We start from the raw sequence: 20,252 nt of genomic DNA, 5'->3' as shown, positions 1-20,252 counted from the left end.
ACCGGTTGGGCAACATTGTTTGAAAAAAATTCAGTTATTTCAATGAGAACTTTTAATGTGTATATTTGCAATAATCTCCATAGTAAAAACTTTCGAAAAGTTAGTTGATAAAAGACCTGCTGTTCTTTATTACATTCACCGGACTTCCGAAGCAAAGGTGTTGGAACTTTACTTTAAAACTCAATCTTATTGCATAACTGTACATTTTTTTTGGACTAAAGCTTTTAGGTTTAACAGATAAGTGGCTTGAAAAGCTTGTGGGTAACAAAACCGTTTTGGGTATGTGTTCTTTTATATTTTTTTCACAATTTTGTTTTGTGTTTGGTTTTTATGTTTCAGGTAACCCAAAATTTCTCCCAATTTTTATACATTTATTTAAATTTTGAATGTGTTTCGATGGTGTTAACAACAATATCCATATGACATTCGCATCATTCAAGTTGAATGCCCAAAGTGTTCGACTTAGTTTCCCAACTACCATATAATAAATCAATATTTTTATAGTTTTATTGGAACTTGCTGTATTTTCTGAAAGAAATTGAAGAGAAGTGGTTATAATAACGTAATCAAGTTTAGCAATGTGTTCAAGGACTTTGATTAGTCCAGAATCTTGTTGGCTTCTGGATTAACTGTATTAGATTGGAATTTAACATAAAATCAGAGAAATATGAGACAGAATCACGTGGTTCGGGAGAAAAAGTGAAAGGCTTGGAAATTTGTTGAAAATTGGTTGGATAGATCTAGATTTTCTGCTATTGCAGAATGAATATAGAGGCTGCGAATATGTTTTCGAGATTTACCAAACTTAGAAATCACCCCGTATTCATCATATCGTCATCTTTAGATTCCAAAAAGTATTTGTTAAATCGAATACCTATTCTTCATTTTCCACGCAATTTTTTGTAATTTAAAAATCGCTTCAGTCGTAGCAGGCTATTCGAACGTCAGCAAAAAACTAAGCAAGCCGTGAAGCGAGGCTTGCGTAACTCTTCATCTGCATCTTCATTTTTTCGCGCCCGATCACAACAAATCATCGACCGCTGTTATAAAACTGGCAAAATCGGCGTCTCGCGGCCGTACCGATTTACACAGGACTAGGAAAAGAAAGGCAATCGCACAGTCCTTCAAAAGGAAAAGGACGAAACACCGGCCATACGCCACCGAGCGAGACGGAGATAATCAACTTTCGAATTTGCCGTGCTTTATGCCGGCGTGGGACAGAGCCTGCTAGATCCCAGCCGTGAGTGAGGAACAAAGATAAGTGAGCGTTGGTAGGGGCCTTAACTGAAGAAATTCATAGGCTACTCGATTTCGGCGAGGCAGTTTGATACCAGCGGTGAATGAATCCGACTTACAGGCGCGATCTTCAAACGGAATTCGAGTTTATGCGACGGGTATACAGTGTGTGAGCAAATAAAGGGACGCTTGTGAATATTGTGTACGTTTTTTCGATAGCGACGTCAAAATGGTGAGTTATACAAAGGCTAATTTTAACATTTTCGTCTGAAACTGAAGATGGACAATTCCGAAACGTTAGCTTGACGGAAAATGAAATATTTTTATTTGAGAGAATTTTATTCAAATAGGTTTTTAAATTTAAAACTAAAATATGGCCTAGATTGTCACATTTTTGAAATTATTCTGAATATATTTTCCGTTTCTTCTTCATTTTCCAATATTAAAAAAACCTGCCTTTCTTGCATTTCGAAAAATTATTACACTCATAAAAAGGTTTTCTTACAGAATCCTGGCGTATGGGTCAGCCAACATATTTTTTGGGTCACCCTGTATCTTGGTCATCGACTGAAAAAAATAATTTTCAACAAATCGAGTGTGTCCTAAACTTTTAGGGTCAAAAGTTATCGTGCGAAATAGACCATATAATAGAAACTTTGTAAAGATATTTCAATCTTGCGTGCCGTGTATTTTAAATTGTTGAAAGCTAATTAGTGATACGATTCTAAATGTTGTATCCATGACACAATTTTTTTATGTCCATAAACAAGCATAACTTTGAAATATCTAAGGATACTCGTAAGGTTAAGTTTGTTTAGAATTGTTTTGGCGGTTTCCATTTTTTTTCTGCGTATAAGCAACTTGTTTAAAATCATTTGGCAAAAACTGAAGTGGTAACAGCTAAAGTTTTATTAAAAACAAATAAAAAAAGATGTATATCTTATTAATAGTTATATAATCTAGTATATCTATAATATATCTATATAGTTATATATCTAGTATATGGACATGTATTAGTACCCGTTATAGTTTAAAAATAAATTTGTTGTTTAAAACAGGTTGAACATAATAATCGAACTACCTTCGCCTGTTAGATGCTGTTATGTTTACCAACACTGGCAGATCTATAATTAAATTTCTAGGTTCTATGCAAAATCAGGTACTAGAAATACTTCTTTAGGAAATAGTTCTTCCTCAAGGGTCCTACTTGGGGCCATTATAAATTTTAGAAAGGATTAATGTTGGGCAAACAAATGTGGTAGAAAGGTAAATCAAGTCGTAAACTTTCAACATCTAATTGCATAGACATAATTTATCGATTAGTACTATATCACTGGGAAGAAACATTTATTTCTATTATGCTCATAATTGTCTTTCATGATAAAACATTCATTCTTCTTTTTGCATTTCCTGATTTTATAAACTATAAATGGCATATGAATATGCAAATGCCCTGAAATGATTCCACACTGAAAAAAAGAAATTTTTAAATACAATAATCTGCTAAATTCTGTCTTAGAGATTGAGTTGAAAATATTAGCACTTATTAATTTAGAAACAGAGAGTTAAATAACGATTTTAATAAATTTATACTGTTTACTTTAGGTTATTAGAAAATTTTAATTTTAAATTCCGTTTCTCCTATTGTCATATATCGAAGTGAAAGATGTGTCGGCATAGTAATAATTATTGTTATCGCATTAGACAATTATTAATTGTTATGTAAATGTTTTGTCCTCGGGCTCTTGAGTAAAAAAAAGAAATCTTCCTCTAAAATAAACAATACAAACAGCGCTATTCCGCTTTCTTTGTTGGCGATTATTATTTTAATTACCTGCGTAAAAGTTTCCAGTAGTCGTTATATGCGATGAAACTTTCTCGGTCAAATTTTCCGATATTGTTTATATAGTCTAGGAGCCAGATAGGGTTCCGTGGCCAATCAGAGTGCCACGGTTGCAAACAACTTATTCTAAAGTATTTTGACCTCCTGAATCCAAAAAAACATGGTCACAAAGCCTGAATGTGGTCAGTTTGTTATTAACAAATTAAATGTTTAAATGGCTGTATATAGTTTATTTTTACAGCTAACGTAACTATTAACGCATAAAAAAGTGTACTAGCCACAAAAATAAACTTTTTACAGCTATTTAAACATTTAATTTGTTAATGACAATTAAACTGACCACTTCAGGCTTTGCGACCAAGATTTTTGGATTCAGAGATCAATATACTTAAAGAATAAGTTGTATACAGCCGTGGCACTCTGATTGGCCAAGGAACCCTATCTGATACCATAATCTGTACCTATTTTTTTTTCTAATCCAGATAAAGCATGCTTTGTACTGAGATTGTGTCAAGTTACTCATTCCTATGTCACAACTGATTTGCTTTGATCTATAAATAGCCTTTTTTGGCAACAGATTTTCCATCAGCCACTGACCTAATGCAACAAAGACCTCAAGCCAGTGCTACAAATGTCAAACCGGTTCAGCACAAAATACGCTTAGCGGCGATTGCCTCAGTAATGCGCGAGAAAGCCAAAGTTGATTGGCAAACTTTGTAATTACATAAATTTTTGACACAACTCTGTCTGTGTCATTAACACCGATCGGTGTTGTTTGTTTAACCTGGGATCGCGGCATCGATTAATATTGTACAGATTTGTTATTAAAAACGATAAATAATTTCATATTCTTAATAGCGTTAATTATAGATACAATTCCTTCACTTGTTTTCCTTCTTTGTACAGTATATTTAGGTAAGGTGTTGAATGGTCGCTTTATATGCAATAGAGTAGCCTTCTAGATTGCCAGATTTGTAGCTCCTAGAATTTTTTAGTGAGAATCCAACTGGTACAAGAATTCCTAATAGTATTTGATTTTAACATTTATATGGCACGACCCAATGGGAAGTAATATGCAAAAAAGTGTTTTATAAACGTTTGTTTGAAATTCACCATTTTTGCAGAAGTGAAAATGTCGTGAGTGGACAAAATATTTCATCCTGAGTTCAAAATGGATCATAATACAGCAAATTATTAATTATTTTTATCTGTTTCCACATAGCATTAATCTTAAAATTGAAGCTTTAACAAGAAGATGACTTTTGTCAAGTAAAATGTTATTATTTTAAATTTTCAATATACAAGGTGTTTATTAAGCACTTGTACAAACTTTAAAGGGTGGATCTTTGACTAATTTTAAGATAAAAAGTTCATATCCACATAGGTCCGCAACGGTTTGGTTCTTGCGATACAGAGCGTCCAAAAAAAATTTGTTGTTTGGTATTTTCTTTATATTTTGGTTCAGTAACATGGCAGTTTGACAAAATTCGAGAAACTGGATGTATTGATGATGAGAAACTCAAATATTTACTTAGTTTTTTGTTTAATGTTAGAGAGTGCTATATACAGTATTGTATCTGGATTTAAATAACCATTTTGTGTCGCATTGTATGTCATTTTTGACTAGACATACCTGTCTCCATTCAATTTTGCGTACAAAACGTACTCTTAATATTTGTCGCTGAAAACAGCCGTTTTGTAAAAAGAAACAGGTTTAAAGTTTGCTGCTTTGGAATTTTGTTGAATCAATTAAGAGTTTTTGAAAAATAAGCGAAAGGTTCATAGAAATTTGGTAAGTTTAATGTTTTAATTAAGAACTTCTACGCTTGTGATTTTTTTAAATACCTCTGAATGTTTTCGAAAATAAATATTTTTAGATTTTCTTACATTTTAGACTAAGGTGCATAATAGTAATTACTTTTTCTCTTTTTTTACAACAAAACTCACAGTTTAAGAAATAACTAAATCTAGATAAGAGTTATATACAGGGTGATTCACAAATGGCGATCAAAAATGAAACCTCGTATCCTTTGGTGAATTTTTAGGGGAGTCTTGAATCACCCTGTATAAGACTAATTCCAAATAAAGTTTCATTATACACAAAAAAAATCTATAAACACAGTTTAACATTGTTATCGCTCATTCTTATTTTTACCAAAGGAAGATTCCCTTCAAGTTTGTGCACTACCTTTGGTATTTATCCAAATAACAATAAAGTAGCAATTATTTAAAAGGATTGTGTTAAAATATCGTTTCCGTTTGATATTTCCAATTAATTTGATAGGAAAAACCAAAAACTATTGTATTCCAAGAATTGTAGTTTTAATATTAAAAGATGTAGATTATTTCCGTCACAGAAAAACAATAGATTTAACGCAAATTAACTTTTTGCTCCTTACCTTACAAAAAATAATTCCTTAGTGTTGGTAACAAGATCAAAAGGCAAGTCTTGCTTGCCGTTGTTGATAAAAGGCTATTTTTAAACCTGTCGTATCCTTTAACGACGTCTGACTCTTTCTGTAATAGTAATTTATTTTTTTCATGAGGAAAAACTGGTTTAAGCACACCCTGTCGAGGTAATTGGCAGGTGCTCGCTCGGTAAACTGAACGATTTATTTTGTTTATTTCACTTATCTGTTAAGTCTTAAATGCTCACAAACAAGCAGGCGAAACAAAATGTATAAAGGAAGATGAACCAAAAACGGCAAAATAAACAGGTTATAAAAATAAATAGAATAAAAAAACTAGTTAGGGTACATAGTAGTGGGCACTAATAAAAGCATATAAACAGTCGCACCTGTTTAAATGCAACACTAAAACTACATACATTTTGAGGTTAAAACTATTAACCACTTTCCATTCAACTAACCCAAGTGACTCCGAGTCAGATAGTTCACTTGAATTGAAAGCGTCTCCTGACCTAAAACTGCTATAAATAACCGTGTTAAAATACTTAATGCGATATTTTCGAACGCTACGGCAGTACACCCTGTATCATTTACTTATAAATAAATCGTTTTGCCACAGGTTTACAAATCCAAGGCACAAAAAGCCGTCTAAGCGAGTGATTTAACAGCGCAAAAAGCTCGTTTCTAAAACCGTGAAATGTAACACCAAATTCTCATTTCTTGCATAATGCATTAATTTATAACCGGCTGCAGGTAAAGAATTTATATAATGTATTGCAAAATATATCCTTTCCCTTATTCCGATTACTTTGTCTAAGTATTATTGTCGTAGATAATTTATTTACATGGTGAGAGGTACCGGGTGGACTAAAAACTAGCGACTGGTAGCTCTTGAATGCGGTAACTAGATGGCGCTCCGAGATGCGTGTGGAGATGAGTCGCAGCATTGCCAGAATTGGCAGATTTTCATTAGATTTTAGGATATCGAGGAAAAATGTTTTTATTTTGCACATTTTTGCAACAGAGTAAAGATATACGCAATGAGTACACTTACTTACAGCGTATGGTTGCCCTAATTAATACTATACAGGGTGTAACTTTAAAAGAGAGACATATTTATACGGAGGCTATCTTCAATTTCTAGAAAATCATATTACAAGTTGGTTTTCTCAAATTCCTTCCTTTTTTAAAATGTCATATATCACATCAGACGGATTGATATTATGTAGTTTTCTTAATGTCACAGATCATTGACACTGAGATTCACAGACTAAACACAGTGCTTTTAAAAAATAGTAACAATCACTTTTTTAAATTAAAATTATTGCAAGAAGCCTATTCACATACTAATATTTGTTAATATTTATTAAATCATAAAACACAACATCGAATATTGACATCAAAAAAAGTTGCCACTTTAAGATAATATGACACAAGTTCATATAAAGGTGATCTGTTTTTGTGAAATTATTTTCCATTACAGTTTCGTTTTCTAACACTCCGTTACTTTCACATAGTTGGTATGAAAAGGTGACAACAGGCAACACTGATAAGCGCATACGTAAGTTCAGTGATGGCGTAGACAAGAGTTCAAGTGTAGTTAAAAAAAAATTATAACTCGACTACCCTTTGATTTAAAAAACGTTGAATGCATACTATTACTCCTAGAAACTCACCAGCACTTAAAGTTACAACTTGCGCAATATTTTGCAACAGTTATAAGTATGAGTTATGTTTTTTTCGCGTTTCTCTCTTTTCACTTTATTCACATCTTTTCCATCCGTTCACGTTATAGACCTTGTTGCGCTTTCAGTACACCATATTTTTATACATCCGTTGTAACACAGGCCTCAAAACTGAGCCCTGAGGCACTCATTCGCCAAAATACTTTCTTAAACTGATTCATTTCTGTCAAGATGTCGTAGAAAGTAAAATTTATATTTAACAATGGATTTGATACACAAAGCATTGTCAAAACAGAGTTACCCATGAATCACCGACCTGGAAACGTGAGAATATTTCCACCAGATGAGAAGAAAGTAAAATCCAGCTAAATTCGAAGAATTTCCAGCACTTTCTGTGCGTTCGGTATTTCATTGTTCTCGTTAATTGCAAATAAGCTGGTTTAATGTAATTTGGGCAGCCAACCGTTGAATAATGGGCACAATGCTAATGGTAATTTCTCCATTGTATGCGTTTTACCGCGAGGTTGTCTGCCGGAAAATTGGTCAAAAGCTGGTACGCTCCTTGAAAATTAATAAGTGGACAGAGAAAGGATCATACTTACGGATTTATTCGTGTGAAAAATCTATTTGTGATAATTTTCAAGCATAACAGATTAGTGCCTTATACGGTGCCCCGAAAAAGTAATAAACAGCGCACTTTCAAAATGTAATTTTTTACAGCATAGTAAAATATACAGGATGTTCCATGTAAAGCTCCCCATCGTTTCACAGGTCTTTGAAAAATGTATTTTATGCAGTTAAATGATAACCAATTCGATGACAGAGGCTTTGGAAAAGTCACTTAAAAAACATTTTGAGCAAATTTTGTAATTTACATAATTAAAAAAAAAATTGGTTTCCGATATATTTGAACCTGAAAGATTTCATTAAAATATCAGGTAGGTACTATTTAAATTAGCGAAAGTTAATATAGAAATAGTTCTGTTGTACAGGGGAATGTTAAAGAAATTTATCTGCTTCCACTATAGTAAATAGACTATTAATGTATTGTTTTTAAGGAGGTAAGTGGATTTTATCGTTGAAGTTGCTATGGGCAACGGAAGGTAAGTGAGGTAACTTACCTCCCTAGGGAAAAAAGCGATTTCGAGTTATAAATGCATATTTTATGAACAAATAAATAGAAATATTTGATGAGCATTACATTTTATTAATTATTATGAATGAATATTTACAGTAATTGTACAGTTATTACATTTAGTAACATTTACAAAATCTGGATAATTATTCCCTTCGCGTTTACTAATTCTCACATTTTTTTCAAAATGATTTGACCGCTCCATTTCAGTCACCGGATGCTCAATATTATCTGACCATTAAAACAGTATGATGCGAGGTACTACTAGAACCTGGAGTTGAAGAGTCATTGTAAAGGATCCTGTTGGCTATCTAATTTTTGTTACTTAAATTGTCAGCAACATTCTGCAATTGTGGCTAATTTCCACCTACCGTGACTCTTGATTTCCAATACAACAACTCCTGTATTAGCCAGTAATGTTGCCGGTGTTCTTCGGAATGAATGGCCTGTATATGTTTCAGGATGTTCTAGTTTCAAAAACTGTGCAATCTTATTAGGAATCATAGAAAGGGTATTCCTTACCTCCTTTATGGTGTAAATAACTGTTTTTTACGATAGTAAAGAAATTTGGAAAAAACAAACAAAAAATCTTGTCGGCAAAAAGGTGGCGAGTTTTACATGCAGCATACCGTATAGGCTATTAAGTTGACAGAAAATATGCTAGGTCAGTGCGTCATAGAAATTTGTAACAAGATAAAAATTAACAGACTTGATTTAATTAAATACTTTTTTTATACCTACTGCCCACAGATTTTTCAAATAATTACTTCGCGGATAACAACGAGTCGCCTACACTGATGTAATATTCCTCTAATTTTTTTCAAGCTTAATTAAATTATAAATACCTTCGATAGACGCCTATGTTTTCTCTTTCTAATTTCAAGGTCAGCCTTGTTCTACCCAGTTTCCGAACCCCGCGGCCAGACTATTATCTTTCAAGAGAAAAAAAACACTTGATCGACTCGTTAAAATTAAAACAGTTAATGATAGGCTAAATGTGTAACCTCCTGTGTCCTGATTTCTTTATTTGGAGATTGAGTAATTTCTAAAATTAAGGTGGAATCTAATACAGTTTTTTACAACTAGTGACACGTCAGGTGGCTGAAAAATTAAGATCGTTTAAATTCGACTTTCACGTCTGTGCATTTTCTGTGGGTTAAATTAAACAAGAATAATTTTAACTTTCTTTCGAACTGACAAAAATCTGATGTTAATTGGACTATCCTGTAAAGAGGAACAATTAATTAAATATTTATCGTTGGAGGTTAACAATCATATTTGTATCAGGATTCAGTGCAGGATTTAAATCAGGAAAGTGTCTTAGATATAACTACTGGGCAACCTTGGATATTATCATCAATCAACGGTAAAACAAATGGTCAAGGAACATATCTTACATAGAATAGACTTAAAATATGCATTCGTGTTTTTTTTTTAACGCCAACCTAAAAATTATCATAGCGTAAAAACTGGTAGCTGTAAATGTCCTTGAGATAGAGACCTACAAGATAGTTTTGCCCCAAAATGTCCTTCATTTCTTATTTCTCTAAATCTGCTGTAATCATCAATGTTATTTGTAGATTTATATTTATACCAAAGTTTATTTTTTAATTTAATTTTATTAATAATTTTGCCGCTAAACCAAACCGGCTAATGTCCATAAGATTCCTTTTTTAGAGGTACGTATTTGTGTAACAATAAATTCAGTATATTATAAAATTCGTTTAGCATAACATCTACACTATTAAAATTGGATTTTTTGTTGCCAAGATACCATTTGTTTTCTCAGTAAGGAAAATGTCAACCTTAGAGACCTCTAACAGTAAAAAAATGTCATAGTTTTGTGACGGTTGCAGAAGAACAATATTCTATTTATGATCACAGCTTTGTTCAATTCGAAGAATTCGCATTTTCTAAACCTACTTGAGCCGTACACTTACCTTTCTTAAGCTTGACATACATTAACTCCCTGATCTTGCGCAACGCTATTAACAGCTGTTTTGAAACATGCAGCAAGAACACACACTATTATACACGCGGCCCATACTTCTATCAAAGTTTACCTTCTGTCGTGTGTTTTGCTGTAGTTGCCACCGCCTGTCGAAACATTATAAAATGGACAATAAAACGTTGGTTCTGCCGCCCATTCTTGATTCGTTATTTATTTATCGACTGCCTGTTTGATATTTCAGTTTCCCCCCATATATGACCGAATATACCTGCTTGAAATAACAAGAGGTGAAACGCTCGGTGTTTGTTTTACGCAACAACCGTTCGTTGGTTGACGTTTCCCCCGTTTCCTGTCGGGTGGTATTGACAAACTCTTGGTTTCCTTTGCTTCAACATAACGGTGCATCCTTTGATGACCGGAACGCTGGTAGTGTGAAGCGATAAATTTAAATCTCACAACTCGCTTGTTTTATTTTATCTGAACTATCTGCGCAGGAGTCAGTTGATCACTTAAATAAAACGCTGCTTTTTGGTATGGCAGTATATTAACTAAGAACTACAACTGAGTTAAAAAAAAAGAAACGGTATTAATAACATCGGAACAATCACGCATTACAAAGTTAGAACTTTAAAAATTGACATTACTATACATAAAGTGACATTTCATGTGGCAAAGTACCACTTTAGTAATAGACCGATCGAAATAACTCATTTAGAGGAAAAATAAAGAAAATTGTTACTTGGACTTCAAAAGTGGAAATGGTAAAGGAGCTTATAACAAATGACAGTTTTTTTCTTATTTTTCGTTTTTTATTTCTCATTTCTGCAAAAACAATTTAAGTTTGACCGAAACTTGGTGAAAGTATACCTCTCTGTGTCTTAAATAACCGCAAATTTTTTTAGATAAAAAAAATCAAGGAGTTTCCGAGATATTAATTTTTTCCGGTTTGAAACACTTTTTTTCAAAGAAAAATTCTACTTAGGAAAATCATCGTACAGAGGTTGTCGGTGATAATTTTTTTCGTTTTGATATATACTTTTTGGAGAAATAAAAAAATCTGTGATCACAGTTCTAAAACATGCTCAAAAATGCAAAAAAAATAAAAAATGACTTGCAACAATGAATTGTTCAGTAGTTGTTGATAATTCGTTTAAATTTAAAAAAATCAAAAACTGATTACACCATTAATTGTACGGAAAAAATACAAAAAAGCTGCCTCATTGTTTAACCCAAAACTTTATTTTTGTACAGTATTGCTATAAACACAAGTCGATTAGTGAATAAATAAAATAAATAATAATTTTTTTTCCGTAGGATTTTTTTTAAATTTTGATGAATTCATAGATATACAGTGTGTCCAAGATAAGGATGGGATAGCATTAGGATCTAGGAAACGGTAAGAGATACAAGGTGACTCAGATTAGAAAAAAGTTGTGTTTTTTTATACCTAACAATATGCCGTTTAGAAAGTTTTAATTTCCGGGTAGTTCCGGAGATATCCGGAAAAACCTGAAATTTTTCAAAATTGTTTAATTTTTTTCTGGCTTTATTTGAAAGCAAATTTTAAAATAATCTGCATATTTACAATGCCACTTGTTTAGTTTGTTTTTTTAGCTATCATTTAAAATTTTTCCTGAGTACGACTCTGAACGCATTCAAAATATCTATTGGATGAAGTCATAACAGTATAAAAGTCAATACCGTATATCCAACAATTTTCTTTACTTACTATTAGCAATACTAATTAGAAATTAAAAAAACCTTTCATAAATTCGTATAATTTTTTATTAGTTAAGTACAACTTTTTAAATTATTGATTAAAAAAAATTATCCAACAGATATTTTGAAAGTATTCAGAGCCGTACTCAGGAAAAATTTTAAATGATAGCTAAAAACGTTTTTAAGCGGTTACAATAGTAATATCATCTAATTCAGAATTAAAAATGACTTTGGATTTTGTCATAAAAATAGCAGCGACGTATTTAAAAAAAATAATCTGATGATGGCCCCTGGAAGACGAAACATCGGATTGCAAAAGTGTTGACGCCATTGGATAGAGCGAAAAAAGTGGCAATGTAATATGCAATTTATTTTAAAATTCGTTTTCAAATAATGTCAGAAAAGAAATAAAACTATTTTGCAAAATTTCGGGTTTCGGGTTTCGCGTCAACAGTAGACTTTGCAGCTAATACTTTGTATTATTGAAATCTCAAATTATCCAGATATAATGTATCATTTGTGCATTTGTAATTCGACTTAAATGTTTATAGCAATACTGTACAAAAATAAAGTTTTGGGTCAAACAATGAGACACAGTTTTTTTTGTATTTTTTCCCGTAGAATAAATGGTGTAGTCAGTTTTTGAATTTTTTTTGAATTTAAACAAATTCAACAATTACTGAAAAATTCACTGTTGCAAGTCATTTTTAATTTTTTTGCATTTTTGAGCATGTTTTTGAACTGTTATTACAGATTTTTTTATTTCACCAAAGAGTATATGTCAAAAGGAAACAAATGATTACCGTCAGAACTCTGTACGATGATTTTTTTAAGTAGAATTTTTCTTTAAAAAAAAGTGTTTCAGGCCGAAAAAAGTGAATATCTCAGACACTTATTAATTTTTTTATTTAAAAAAATTTGAGGTTATTTAAGACAGAGAAAGGTATACTTTCACCAAGTTTTGTCAAAGTTAAATTATTTTTGCGCAAATGAGAAGTAAAAAACGAAAAATCAGAAAAAAATCCTGTTTTTCGCATTTTTCTCGGAAAATTTGAGGTTATCGTAAAAAGTGACCTCTACAAAAGTTGTAGATTTTTGCATGGTCTAAAACTTTTGCATTAGATACTTTTTTGTTTGATGTCAACTTTCACTAGAAATCCCAATTTAAAAATTTTTCACAACTTTTCAACTCCCCAAAAGAACCCTCCGCCACCCCTGCTCAGGCATTTATTTTTTTTAGAATTATTATAAGCCCTTTTACCATTTCCACTTATCCAGGTAACAATTTTTTTTTCTCCAAGTGTAATTTGGTTGGACTATAAACGATTTTGAATTCAATAAAATAGCACATTATCAGTCAAAATGCGAAAAAATACATTATTTCATTTCTTTTATGAAATAAATTTCTTCTGAAATGGCGTAGTTATTTCAAGATTGAATCGAAAATGCATTTAATAAAAAAATTAATTCATCCTTCATCTTTTGACCTCCAACAAAATTATGAATAAATCTTAATAATAAAAATTCTTCAGAGTTCTGTTAATTCAATTACTTCGTTTACTATGTCATAAAATGATGTCTCTATGGAAGTATTAGTATAAGTTGAAAAAAAAAATATATATTTTGTCAATTTTGATACTGGTTAAACTAAGCAAATATGAGATACTCTTTTTAATTTCAACACCTTGTATCTCGAAATAAAAGCGTTTCCTAACGTATGTCTGTAAGAACTGTATTTATTGATCTGTGACATTAATCCATCATTATATTTTGACAGAGTTTAACTTTAACATCCCACAAATCAGCTCATTTATATTCTAGTCTTCAAGACAACATAAAAGCTTTAAAGAATGTACGTTTGTTAAATTTTTCTGTAATTAAGTTAAAAACATATGCGTTACAGCTTCGTGTTAAGAATTCTTCGACTATACATTTTAATAAAATTGTAATAATCATAATAACAAGGAATTTAATTGAATATATTACCAGACCTTTTCCATAGTTCGGGCTTATTAATATTATACACCTTTATAGATATAATTATTTATTTTATAAAGCGATTATAATATTTTAAAGAGTCAATTTGACATTAGAAGCAGCTGTGTGCTCGAATACAACAATTTTTAACTCTCATTGCATATTCTGTCACTCCCAGATCCTGGAATGTTTGTAGCAATGCACTCGCAGCAACTATCAATTTCGGGTTTGGTGTCGTCATACATATTTATACAATTTTTGATGCAGCGGCTATTCTCTGAAGACTTTTAGGTGAACCATACTGGAATATGAAGGACCCCAACCATCTGCTCTGCATAGTAAGCGTGTGTTCGAGTTCAACTCCTTGTTTATGTGACAGAGTGAATCAGTTTCCATCGTGACTGGGTAACTGATGCTCGCACCAGGAAACTGTTACAAATACTCTCTAGTTTTCATTTTTTTGTTTGGTTTCTACTCGCGGTCCCACGTCGTGGATTGTAGAACAAGTGAGATGTTGGAATACTGCGTTGTATTCTGTCTGAATACTTTTGTGCACCAATTCTCAATCCATTGTTGTGCTCAAAATGCTGAGGTAGTTTTCTTTCTCAAATGGAACTAATAAATATTGTCAGAAAATAATTAAAAAATCACTCACATCTGTGATAGACAACAAATTAGCTGGATCATTCGTAGTTTGCCTCACCAACGGCATACTGATGAAGGCTAATAACTCCGAAATCGGTTCGACCGATGGAAGGATTCTAGCTGTGCTTCAGTGCTAGTTGTGGGTAAGCCGTCTACAAAGGACCTGTCTCCTGCAATACCGTCAGTTAAATATGTAAAAATACTGTACTTTTGATACGGTCGTAGTAGTCTAGTATAAAACGGTAAAAATAGGGTATTACCTCCGAATTCTTGACACACGCACTGATTTTCAATAAAATTGGTGTTAAAAAAAAGTTACATATCCATAATCTGTGTTTATTGTCTTTAGGGGGTGAAAATTACCCCTTCTTGCAAAAAACGTAAAAACCATAGATTTAAGTGTTATGTCAATAGAATAAGCATTTTTTTATATTTTGAATAATAATAGCAACATTTCAACCCTTAAAAAGCACCCTTATTGCAGAAAATAAAGCACATCTTCATAGCATTTATAATGAATGAAAGACTCATCACTGTTTATAATATTACTGATGATTCATTGCAACGTTTCAACCTTTAAAAACAACCCTTAATGAGGAATTGAAGAATGTTTACCTGCTTCAAAACACTCAACGATACATTACTAAATTCAACGAGATTATTTAAAACTCGAAACTTAAATTGTGTAATTAATGAAAGGGAAAATAAAAATTATTTGTGTATTATACAATTATACTTTATTATCAAAAATTTACATATTATCTAAAGAACTATCAACACTGTCGACTTCCTCTGTTTGGTCTGTGATTGGAGGACAATTTTGGCAACTGTTCCCAGAACATGTTCTCAAATTAAGCTATTTACACAATCCGACAACTTTCACTGAATAATACAATTCGTTTTTTCACGATAACTTTTTTAAATTTTAATATTTTTCATCGCTCCAAAAAGCAATTTGCAGGGAATTGCAAGAGCTACAAATCAACCTTTATAGTTTAAGTTTCTTGAACTCTTCGTTTTCGAGATTTTTAGGTTTTAAGGGCTCAAAGAAGGTGGTCCATACACGCAAATGCAAATTAAAAAACGTAATATCTCAGTTAACTTTTGCTCTACAGAAAAATTGAAAATGAGCAGAAAATATTATAAAATAAGACCTTTAATTTTGAACTCTTGAATTTTTAACGTATCTTGTTTAGTTTTTGAGTTATTTCGAAAAAAAGGAAATTTTTTAAAAAATAAAAAAAATTTTTTCATTATTTCAAACTTTTTTTAAATTTAGGCATTCTAAACCGGTCAAACTTGCAGAGCCTATTATTAGTACCTAAATAAAGTCAACTTTACATGGACTACGCTTAGTTTCTATTTTTATGGTTCAGCCATAGATTTTATTGTTGATTTTTTCTCCGAAAAAATGAGATGAGCATTTTATTTTTATCATAACTCCGCGAGTTTTTGAGCTACGAAATTTTTTCGAAAAGCATTTTAAAGGTCTTTCCAAGCACTTTAAAAAAGGTTATATTCATTTCCTTCGAAAAAGTTCTTTCGCCATTATTTTACGGTAAAAGGTTCGATTTTATTTTCCGAAAAATAAACAATCACCTTTAGAGAGTGATAACTTGGTTATTATTACATCTACGGTAATCAACAATAAATGAATCGATTTGTTATTTCAAAAGCTTTATTTTTGCTGTATAAGGGTTTTTCGATAAAACGCACGGTTTTCGAGTTATTTATCAAAATGTTTGAAAAACATGCACTTTTTAGATGAAAAATCAACATTTTCAATCGCAAATAACTCGGAAAATATTAATTTTTGGAAAAAACGTTATAGAGCAATATTTACTTAGAAATCATCCCTCTATTGATTTTTATGATTAAAATGGGTGCCTTCATTGCCACCCCCGAGAAGGGGTGGCATTCACCCCCAGGGTGAAAGCACACATCGGCACTATGTAACTTTTGTTTCTTGAGCAATTTTCTACTTACTGCATGTGTCAAGAATTCGGAACTAAATACTGAGCTATAGGTAAAAGTTTTTTAATGGCAAATAATGTAATACAATAACAAGAATTAAATGCCTTTAAGGGCCCCGTATTCTTTAACTAGTGTTTTCCACAAAGACAAATAATTTAAAACATTTAATAACTTAATAATCTAAAGCTTATCAAATAATAGGAATGTTACGACATGCCATTTGAGTATTTTCAAAGACGCCGCAGTAAAACGAATAAACAGGTGCAAAAAACGATCAAACATCAAGGTTTTAGGTACTGAAATCTACGAAAATACTTACTTTTTTATATATAACTCCACATGTAAATATTCCTATAACATTTACTTGCTTAGTCCTACAAATGAAATTGTTTACTTTTATTTATAACTACGTGAAAATTATTCTTAAAATGTGGGGTTAGGATAACAGCAAACGTATGTTTTATTTTGTTGTTTTTATGTTTTATTTGAGTAAATTTAAATAGTAACAATAAATAAACACAACATCAAGGATTTTATTTTTGTGCTTACTTTTGTTCTACACGTTTTACTTTTCAAGATTTCAGTACCTAAAAACGCCAGAAAATTGACTATTTCTCGCCAAGGAATATAGCCACCTTAAGATTAAATAAGGTCTAAAATTTAATTCTTTCGTTATTTCGTTGCAGTAAAGGTGCAAGTTTCAGCATTTAATTTTTGATGAATATTTGATTTGTATCATGTTCATATTTAAAACAAAAAGGCTAGAGATCAATGGAAAAAATCGTTTTATTTTTTGTCGCTCCATCTACAATATCGTTAATGTCATCCTTTCTCGAAACACCTTTAAGAACAACACTATTCTTTCCCATTTCCTTGGTTGTGGTTCATTAAACCCCGATGTCGTTAGGTATTGCGAAATTACCAGCTAACAAGCTGAAGAAGCTTTTACAACAATCATCGTTTAAATCCTTAAAAATTCGATCGTGCCTAACTCTCTTGCTCTACTTCTGCTTCGTCTATTGCTGCATTTATGTTAATTAGGTGAATGTGTAGAACAACTACAGCCGCGTTTAAGGCATACGTTTGCGACATATCTGGTAGCTTTTTTAGTTCGACGTGATTTACGATAAGTATGTGAGGAAATTGGACGTAATAGGTTGAGATTGTAGTGATACATTGCGCTCACTAGAAGGCAGTCGACTCGAGATATAGACAATATTTTTAAAGGTTAGAGAATTATTCACACACTCCTCTCCAATTTCGTTGATTGAGTTTGAAGTTGTTCAAATTGAAGTCTTATTATTTGAAACAAATTTGGCCTCTACTGTTTTTCGTACGTTCTTGAGCAAAAAATTAAATAGGTCATATAATAGTGCACACAAGATTTTACTCCATGGAAGCAATATTGAAATGAGGATATGTATATTACAATGAAAAAATATAAATAGAAAGAAGAAGCCTTAATTATAAATAGAGAACCATAAAATATCACGATATATGTTGGAAATGAACACTCGCTTCGTGGACTTTATAGGATATAAATCGGGCTTTCGAGGAAACCAAAACTGAGGTCTGCCAAGGAATCCCATCAATTATATGTAAATCAAAGCTGAGTTCTAACACCTGGAGAGAGGTATATTTTCAAGGAGTACTGGAAATATGTATCTCCATCAAATTTAGGTGACAGAAATTATGGGTAAATTAATGAGTAATCTCCAAGAATTGGGTCTGACGAGTTGTAGCACGTTGGGGATATATTTCAGCGTAAATTCGAGATGCTTCTAAGAGTTACCATTGGCAAGACCATAAAAGCACCTATATTAAGTCTGATGGGATAAATGAGAATTCTTTTTAATTCATTAAAAACATTTATTTTCCCTTTTTACTAGTTTTGGTTATTACGCTACCATCAGAAAAATCACTGGAAAAGATAAAAATAATAAATGACTATATAACTTTTGTAAGAAAATGAAAATATCAGAAGTTTTTTTTCAAGTCATCCTGATAAATTGACGTTTAATTAAACTAGATTTGCCCTCTACAACGTCGTTTTCCAAGCCCATTGCGATGGTTGAACATGTCTCCCTATCGAGATGTTCTGCATGATTTCCACTATAACTGTTGTTCCACTTATGCACACATTGTGCACTGCTTAACACTAGTTCTGCACCACTGCACACTACCAGTCCCTCGTGTTACATAATGGAGACCGTTTGGTCGCTTGACTTTTTAAACAAAGAAATCAGGTCATATTTAGATCAGTTTTACTATTTAAATGATGGTGAAGTGAAACACCTGCGTAGATTATAAAATTTACACTGTACAGAGTGTTTTCCACCACCAGGATCATGTCGTGGCTACAAGACTATTGTTCCTTGGATCATCATTGCCAAAAACTTTTAATGACATTAGGATGTAAAATTATTGGTTCTCGAGATACAGGGTGTTGAATTTAAAAAAGTGCTTCATTTATTTAAGTGTCTCTGAAGATGGTAGCTTTCTAGATATACTTTCTGGACCAATTATAATGATCTAGTTGGCAACTCATGGCCTGCTGCAATTGTTTTAGAAGCAATCTTTATTAAATATATCAAATTTCATTAATTTATTTATAATGCAGAATATTCTTTTAAGTTTATTAATATTTTATTTCAGTTAAAGAATCTAGAAGTGTTGGAATTGATTGAAGAAGAAAAATTAATCAATTACTGACGCTGGTATTTACAATTGGCAAATAATGCAATCTGTTTTTGTGCTTAAAATTCTTAAAATAATAGGTAATACTTAAAATTATGGAAATATTTATATGCAGTCTACCATTTACCAGTTACAGTCAGCAGGGTCGGTAACTGACTAATTTTTGGTCATCAGGCTTTTCCGAAGCCTCCTAGATTTTTAACCGGCAATGTTAAAAGTATTCTGCTTTATAAATTGATGAAATTTGGGATATAAATTTTTCAAGTGATCCTCATTAAGGTTAGTTAGCCAGATTTTTAATAAAAAATCCTTAAAGGAAACGCACTTTCCTCAAAATTGCTTTAAAAAATCACAACAGGCCATGAAATTCCATTTGGATCATAGTCATTAGATGCATCTCTATACAGTGTGTCCACGGATGTATGTTGAAATGAGGGAAAGCTGTTTTATTTGTCATTTTATGAAAAAAAAGATTTTTTTAACAAGAATTACATTTTTTTTCGTAAAATGAACAAAAAAGTTTTCTCTTTTCAACTTCATCCATGGACACACTGTATACACAAGACGTCCTGGAAATAAGTGTCATAATAATAAAAAAACGACAACTTTTGTCTAATATTTATATTTGAAAACATCTTACTTTTGAGGATAACATAATTTTTTTAATTTGTACTTTTTGATTATCCATCTCTAGAGCGTAAGTCGAAATGTTTACTTGAGTTAATAAAAAATGAAAAAATAACAAAATATGTCAAGACAGTGACATTTCATGAAAATACAAAAAATAAAAACAAATGAAAAAGAAAAAAATTCGAAAAAATTAAAAATTAAAAAAATACAACAAAATGAAGAAAAAAATTCGAAAATATTAAAAATGAAAAAATACAAAAAATTAAAATACAAAAAAAATACAAAATAGCGAACAAAAACCTGAATTTGCTAAAAAATTGTTTAGACTTTTATTAGGTTAAAACATTTGTAC

General features: G+C 31.6%; 1 protein-coding gene across 1 annotated transcript in view; it reads left to right on the top strand.

The window, feature by feature from the left end:
- The first annotated feature begins 1,249 nt into the window (after positions 1 to 1,249).
- Positions 1,250 to 20,252, top strand: part of LOC108913996 (probable chitinase 10) — a 62,161-nt gene continuing 43,158 nt past the window's right edge. The window contains exon 1 of the mRNA XM_018719689.1: positions 1,250 to 1,468. Coding sequence (XP_018575205.1) covers positions 1,466 to 1,468 — 3 coding nt within the window. The 5' untranslated portion in view covers positions 1,250 to 1,465. The remainder of the gene's footprint in view (positions 1,469 to 20,252) is intronic.

Source organism: Anoplophora glabripennis, unplaced genomic scaffold (assembly GCF_000390285.2).
Source record: "Anoplophora glabripennis isolate ALB-LARVAE unplaced genomic scaffold, Agla_2.0 scaffold561, whole genome shotgun sequence".
In the NCBI taxonomy this organism is placed as follows: domain Eukaryota; kingdom Metazoa; phylum Arthropoda; class Insecta; order Coleoptera; family Cerambycidae; genus Anoplophora; species Anoplophora glabripennis.
This window is presented reverse-complemented; position numbering and strand designations above follow the sequence as displayed.